The following is a 7,500-nucleotide window of genomic DNA, read 5'->3' as shown; positions in this document are numbered from 1 at the left end:
TTAGACTATGAGGGTGGAGGTGAGTGTATGAGGGTGGAGGTGATTGTATGAGGGTGGAGGTGAGTGTATGAGGGTGGAGGTGAGTGTCTGTTAGACTATGAGGGTGGAGGTGAGTGTTCATTAGACTATGAGGGTGGAGGTGAGTGTCTGTTAGACTATGAGGGTGGAGGTGAGTGTTCATTAGACTATGAGGGTGGAGGTGAGTGTCTGTTAGACTATGAGGGTGGAGGTGAGTGTCTGTTAGACTATGAGGGTGGAGGTGAGTGTATGAGGGTGGAGGTGAGTGTCTGTTAGACTATGAGGGTGGAGGTGAGTGTCTGTTAGACTATGAGGGTGGAGGTGAGTGTCTGTTAGACTATGAGGGTGGTGGTGAGTGTCTGTTAGACTATGAGGGTGGAGGTGAGTGTCTGTTAGACTATGAGGGTGGAGGTGAGTGTTCATTAGACTATGAGGGTGGAGGTGAGTGTCTGTTAGACTATGAGGGTGGAGGTGAGTGTCTGTTAGACTATGAGGGTGGAGGTGAGTGTCTGTTAGACTATGAGGGTGGTGGTGAGTTAAGCAATATCACACGAGAGGGAGTGTGTTATACTGAATATCAGCACGGCTGTGATTCGGTCGTAGGTACGAGGCCGCAGGCTGAGTGATATTCAGTATAACAGCACGACCTCGAGTGTGATATTGCTCTTATACAACAGTTCGACAGTGCGCAGAATTTCCACACACGTAAACAGGGCTCGTAAATATATATATATTATATATTATTAATATATATAATATAATATTCTTGTTTTTGTGTTCTTTTCACAGTCTGAGGGAGTCCTGACTAAAATGATAACGATCATCCCTGTGGACCCGTCCAAACACGGTGAGTTAAACACCGCCTTGTTGAAAGAAAGCATGTTTCGTGTGCCTTTTATTTTCTTGTTATTTATTATTTACTTGTATTATTTATTATGTATTTATTATTATGGTTTCTGTGTAAATACTGTGCATAATGTTGGTGGTAACCGAACGCACCTGAGAGGTTGAACCGAAAGGTGTGTACACCTTGACCATGGTCTGTCGATCGAAACGTTGATTATTACGATCGACTACGATATGATACGATCGTAATCCATCGATACGATCGACTAATAGTCAGTCGAGTAGTCGGTGGAGAGAGGACGCTGGCGTTGCTTGTTCGCCGCTTCTCAGACGCTACACTACAGACATCTCGTGACGTTAGAGTTATAGGGCCCTATTATGCACTTCTTAAAACCCTTTTAGACCTAATTATATATTCATATTTTCATATGTTCATATTCCGGAATATGGCATTCCGATACAAGAACATTTGTGGTGTTTTCATATTACATCACAGAGCCAAAATGATATGACTATTTTAAAGAGAAGAGCTAGGGCTTTTAAATGGTATCAATATTTATTTTATTATTTGAGAATAACTATCCTTTATCCAACAGATTTCACACAGCAATCTTTACAAAAATCTTCTCCGGCTGCCATACTCCATCAGAAAACTGCATTTTAAACCATTTTACTTACAAGCTTGAAGGAAAGTTAGAGGGTATGAGGCATGCACAATTCTGTTGGCAATTCAGAATAGAAGACAGGTTAGAAATATCTTATATTGTTCAAGAGTAATGACCATTCTAGTGATTAGTGACATGGAGGAAAAAGAAAATCGGAATTGGGTTTTATAGGTTTTTAGTCAAGAATAAAAGTATTTTGTAATGTTTTGGCTTTAAAAATGTCAGATAATGTCCTGTGAGTAAATGCCTTTGCTCCTTTTGTCAGGATTACTTCAGCTTTCAATATCTGACATTACTGAAATGTTTTGAGGGAAGAAAAACACAAAAACGGAATTGATTTTAGAGGGTTTTTAGTTCAATTAAATTGACTATATACAAATAATTAAGAACAGACTATATACAAATAATTTAGAACAGACTATATACAAATAATTTAGAACAGACTATATACAAATGATTTAGAACAGACTATATACAAATAATTAAGAACAGACTATATACAAATAATTTAGAACAGACTATATACAAATAATTAAGAACAGACTATATACAAATGATTTAGAACAGACTATTATACAAATAATTAAGAACAGACTATATACACAAGCTATGCCTCACAAGCAAGATCCAGGTGTTAGTCAACAAATGCCTGCGGTACATCCTCAAGCTGTGGTGGCCCATCAGAATCACAAATGAAGAGCTGTGGAGAATAACAAACCAGGACAGCATAGCTACCACCATCAAAAGGAGAAAGTGGAGCTGGATAGGGCACACCCTTAGGAAGGACTCCAACAACATCACTAGACAGGCCTTGGACTACAACCCGCAGGGGAAGAGGAAAGCTGGAAGGCCGAAAAACACCTGGAGACGTTCCACACTCCAAGACCTGAAGAACATCGGGGTGAGCTGGCAAGAAACAAAGGCCCAGGCCTAAAAGAGAGTGAGATGGAGAGCTCTGGTGGACGCCCTATGCCCCTCAACGGGGTGAAGAGGACTAACTAACTAACTATATACAGACAGGCCTACTGTACTCAGTCGTGGTACAGAGTGAAACAGTTCCTGTCGAGTTGAAGGCAGAGGCCCACACCACACTCTCTATTGATTGATTGATTGAAAACTTTATTAGAAGATTTGCAGAAGTAGGTACATGAAAGTACATATTACATACAAGGTCAACTAACAGGATAAAAACCCAAGAAAGCCACTGGCTTATTTCAATTGGGGTCCTTGATTCTCAATTCATCGTTACATGTAAGACAGACAAAAAAAAACTAGTACTATCTACAAGATAATACAGACAAATAATTATTACTATCTACAAGATAAACATACATCCGTCATGGGAAGAACAATACAACAAAACATAAGGTATGTACAGCGGGTAGGACAGGTGGGGACATACACCACAGGTGGGGGCGGGGGACAAAACACAAAGTATGTACAGTGGGTAGTTCGGGTCTTTTAATCTGATTTTTGATTTAGAGGGTCCAGTTACGGATTGCAGCCTCCTGTAAATGTTTTTTGAGAGTGGTTTTGAAGGTGGGCAGTGTTTTGCACTCCTTTAAGATTATAGGAAGGGCGTTCCACATTTTTACTGCATAGTTTGCAAACGAGTTTAACCCCTTGTTTGTGGTGCAACGCGGTTGAACGTGGTTCGTGGAGCTTCCTCTGGTGTTGTATGTGTGGACGTTGTTCACTTTTTGGAAGTATGTTGACAGGTACTTGGGTGTCTTTGTGGTGTAGCGTATCTTGAAGACCAGGCCCAGTGCAAGCTGCTGCACTCTGTCAACTACTCGTAGCCAATCAAGGCTCAAAAAATGAGCAGCGGTTAGATGTGTCCTAGGGTTGAGGCCTAGCAGAAGCCTAACCAGTTTATTTTGGGCTGTCTGGAGTCTTGTTTTATGGGCCTTTGTGGTTCTATAGTACCATGATGTTACGGCATAGTCGAAGTGACATTGAATGAGAGCTCCTGATAGGGTCCTCAGTGTGTTTTTACTGACAAGTGAGGATATCCTGTACAAGAATCTAGTTCTATGGTTCACTTTTTTGATTACTTTTGCTGCCATTTTATCTCCGGAAAGATTTGCCTCTAAGATGGAGCACAGGTATGTAATATCCTCTTTTCTTGTGATATTAATGTTACCCACTTTTATTTTAACATTTTCAGCCTTTCTGAGTTTAGATGGGGATCCGTATAGGATGGTTTCAGTTTTACCTAGGTGTATTGATAGTTTATTGTCAGCTAGCCAGATGCAGATTCTACTCAGTTCAGTGCTTAGCGCTTTTTCCACCTGCAATATGTCCCTGTCAGAGACCAGCAGAGCCGAGTCATCCGCGAACAGGAACAAATTGCAATCACATGCTGATGACATGTCATTCACATATATTAGGAACAGTAAAGGTCCCAATATGCTTCCTTGTGGAACGCCGCAGGTCACTGGGAGGGGGGGGGACAGTGTTCCGTTCACACTAACCACCTGTTCCCTCCCCTCTAAGTAGGATTGCATCCAGCTCACCGATGTTCTATCGAACCCAATTGCTTTCAGTTTATCTAACAATATGTGGTGATCTACTGTGTCGAAGGCCTTCTGGAGGTCCAGCATGACCATGCCGCAGTACTTGCCCGAGTCCACCTCATGGTTGATGTGGTCGTTCAAATAGAGAAGGCATGTGTCAGTGGAATGGGATGTTCTGAATCCTGATTGAAATTCATACATCAGATTTTTTTCGGTAAGGTACCTATCAACCTGTTCATAAACTATTTTTTCCATAAGTTTCGAGATGGAATTAAGAATAGAAACAGGTCGGTAGTTGCCTGGGTCTAATTTGCTTCCTTTTTTATACAGTGGGGTTACCCTTGCTATTTTAAAGTCAAGGGGGACGTGTCCCTGTTTGATGGAGAGGTTTATTATGTGGGTGATGATTGGGGTAATGGAGGCAGCTGAGTCTTTTAGAAATCTGGCTGGAATATTGTCATGGCCCGTGGCCTTTTCTGAGTGTAGAGCGCCCAGCTTTTTAAACACCTCATCGTTTGACACCATGGAGAGTTTAAAATCATCTTTGCGTACACCCAGTTTATTGTAGAACGCACGGATGTGCTCTACACCATAACGCCCTGAGTGGGGTGGTAGATTGTTAACTAATTTAGTGGCTATGGTTGTAAAAAAGTGTTTAAGCACTTAGCCACATCCAGCTTGTCTGTAAGGAGAGAATCTCCAGATTTTATGCTGATGTTTGTAGACCTGGTTTTGAGTTTTTGACTGCAACCTAGTTGGCTATTAAGTAGCTTCCAAAGGTCACGTGGTTTGTTTAAGTTTTCTTCGATTTTGTTATCGAGGTATTCTTTCTTAGCAGATTTGGTCATGGTAATTACCTGATTGCATAGTTTGTTGCATTGTTTTTTAATTTTCTCAAATGGGTTTTGAGATCTTCGTTTAAGTGTTTCACTCATTTTGATTTGCATTTTTGAACTTCAGAGCATTTTAGGTCTCTGACTTTCATAGCATTTAGAATGTCCGAATTCATCCATGGTTCCGATCGGGCTTTAACCCTGGTGGTTCTCATGGGGGCTATACTGTCAATAATATTTAGGAATTTGGTTTTGAAACCTAGCCATGCCTCTTCAACCTGTGTGCATTTTAGTTCATCTAACCAGTCTTGATTCTCCAGTTTATGGTTTAAGGCCTCACTAGAATAGGATTTAAGGGATCTAGTGGTTACAGTTTTATGACCGCCAGCCTTGGGTTTATGTTTTTTACGAGTGCAAAAGATCATGTAATGATCACTTAGCCCACATACAATAACCCCACTCTTGGAGATTTTGGACTCATCCGATGTTAGAATGAGATCTATGGTGGTTTGAGTAGAAATACACACCCTAGTGGGTTTGGTAATTTGTAGACGGAGACCGTGTAATTCAGAAAACCTAGTGAAGGATTTGAAAACGGATGCTTCATTTCTGAGCATGTCCGTGTTCCAATCCCCAATAAGAATATTTTCCACACAGTCAACGTCATCCAAGCACCCCTCAAGAATATCATAGAAATCATTCTGATCGGGAGGTCTGTAGATAGTACCAACCAGCACCGGTTTTGCTTTGTTAAAGATAATTTCAACCCAAACAGATTCTAATTTGTCATGATTCTACATCTCCAAGGAGTGTTTCTTTTGCACAGAGTGCACCTCTTTCTCCCCAGGGTGGCTCTCATTGTGGGAGTGTTCATATGTTAATGAAGTGCACTAGGCGCCGCTGCTATTATGCGATCTGACTTTTCTCCTAGCGCTAAGAAGTGGTTTGAAAAGTTCTTAAGTTTAGACTTCATGCACGTTTTGAAACACGAGCACGCCTCCGCGGTTTGTGCATGCATGTGGGCACACATGAACACGCACGTGGCTCCAGGCAAGACGTCAATTACGGTCACAGTATAAATGCTTTATTTCAGAAGGGAGAGGCAGAGAAGCGCGCTGACCTCCTTCTTAGGACTTCCATAATAGCATAGCGCTAATGACTTAACGCAGCCGGTTCTTAAAGGGAATGGCACCTGGCACGCTGATTGGGTTGATTGAGAAGACGCCCAAAACACACCCATGACTAATTTCTTTGCTTAGCGCCGGGTTTTAGGTGCCCACTACAGCACATATAATAGCAAAGTGGCCTTGACCACGCCTCCACGTCTTAAGTTTAGATCTACCGCCTCGTCTTATTGATGAAGTGCATAATAGGTTCTATCTCCATTTTTGTCAAAATTGAGTTTTTTAAATAATCTGATCCATTAGGTATTTATTAATGCCTGTGTGGTGTTATTTTTTAAATGTTGAACATTTTCAGTTAGTAATTCATAAAACACAAAGGTTCCATCTCACAAAACATAATGGAATGTAAAAACGTTGACGCTCAATATCTCTGAACTACCCTGAACGGAGATAGAACCTTATAATTCTAAACAGAGATAGAACCTTAGAATTCTAAATGGAGATAGAACCTTAGAATTCTAAATGGAGATAGAACCTTAGAATTCTAAACGGAGATAGAACCTTATCATTCTAAGCTCACGATCTGTCCATGGCTCTGGAGAGAAACTCAGAACTACACAGATAAGTTAACCAGACAGATAAGACAGCCGGACTGTGTTTACCACCTCAAATTAATTCATTTATGCCCAGCCAAATCCATGTTTAGAGGTAGCTAGCTAACACTACATTGATCATACTCGTAAGACTTTTCACTTTTCAAAAAATGCCGGTCGAGAGAGGACGCTGGCGTTGCTTGTTTTCGCCGCTTCTCCGCACGAAATCTGATCTGTTATGTAGGACTAGATGTTGATATCCCTCGATACATACATACTTAAGGCACCGATAAGACTCTGTGGTGTTCAAATGAGCGATGGCATCCTTTGGGTTGTCAAGTGGGCGCCCTCCTTCATGAATGTTTCGCTGATAAGCCCACGACACCTCCAGAGGGTTCAGCAGTGAATCCCAGCGTCCCAGGTTCACTCCCTAGATGCGATCAGCTCATTTGAACGCCCGGGTCGAGTCCTTTCTCTTCATCCACAGCCACTGGCTCCCCTTTTCAGCAGCCCTGGAGAGGTCCTTGATTGCCTGCCGGTGGGTCTTCCCTCGCACTCCCATCTCCCTGAGTAGCCTGGATGTTGAGGTGGCTACGAACCCTCTGCAGCCTACTTCCACTGGGCGTACCTTCGCTGTCCAGCCTTGTTGTTGGGCATCTGCTGCGAGTTCAGTGTACCTCAGCCTCTTCCGCTCGTAGGCCTCCTCCACTGCACCCTCCCAGGGCACAGTGAGCTCGATGATGTAAACGAGCTTGAGCGAGGCTGACCACAGCACAAGGTCTGGTCGCAGGTTGGTGGCTGCGATCTCAGCTGGGAAGCAGAGTTTCTTGTCCAAGTCTGCCAGCAGCTTCCAGTCCCGTGCTCTGCCCAGCTGCCCAGTGTCTGGTCTTATGGTGGTGAGGCAG

At 42.5% G+C, this 7,500-nt stretch overlaps 1 protein-coding gene across 1 annotated transcript in view; it reads left to right on the top strand.

Moving 5' to 3' along the window:
• The window catches only part of LOC308159661 (complement C3-like), a 76,809-nt gene that overhangs the window by 37,627 nt on the left and 31,682 nt on the right, over positions 1 to 7,500 (top strand). Inside the window, 1 exon segment of the mRNA XM_080533477.1 lies at positions 808 to 865. Within this exon segment, the coding sequence (XP_080389603.1) occupies positions 808 to 865 (58 nt within the window).

The sequence above is a fragment of the Nansenia antarctica genome (genome assembly GCF_963989245.1).
Source record: "Nansenia antarctica genome assembly, chromosome: 6".
NCBI classification, from domain to species: Eukaryota; Metazoa; Chordata; class Actinopteri; order Argentiniformes; family Microstomatidae; genus Nansenia; species Nansenia antarctica.
Note: the sequence above shows the minus strand (reverse complement) of the source record. Positions and strands in the feature narration are given on the sequence as shown.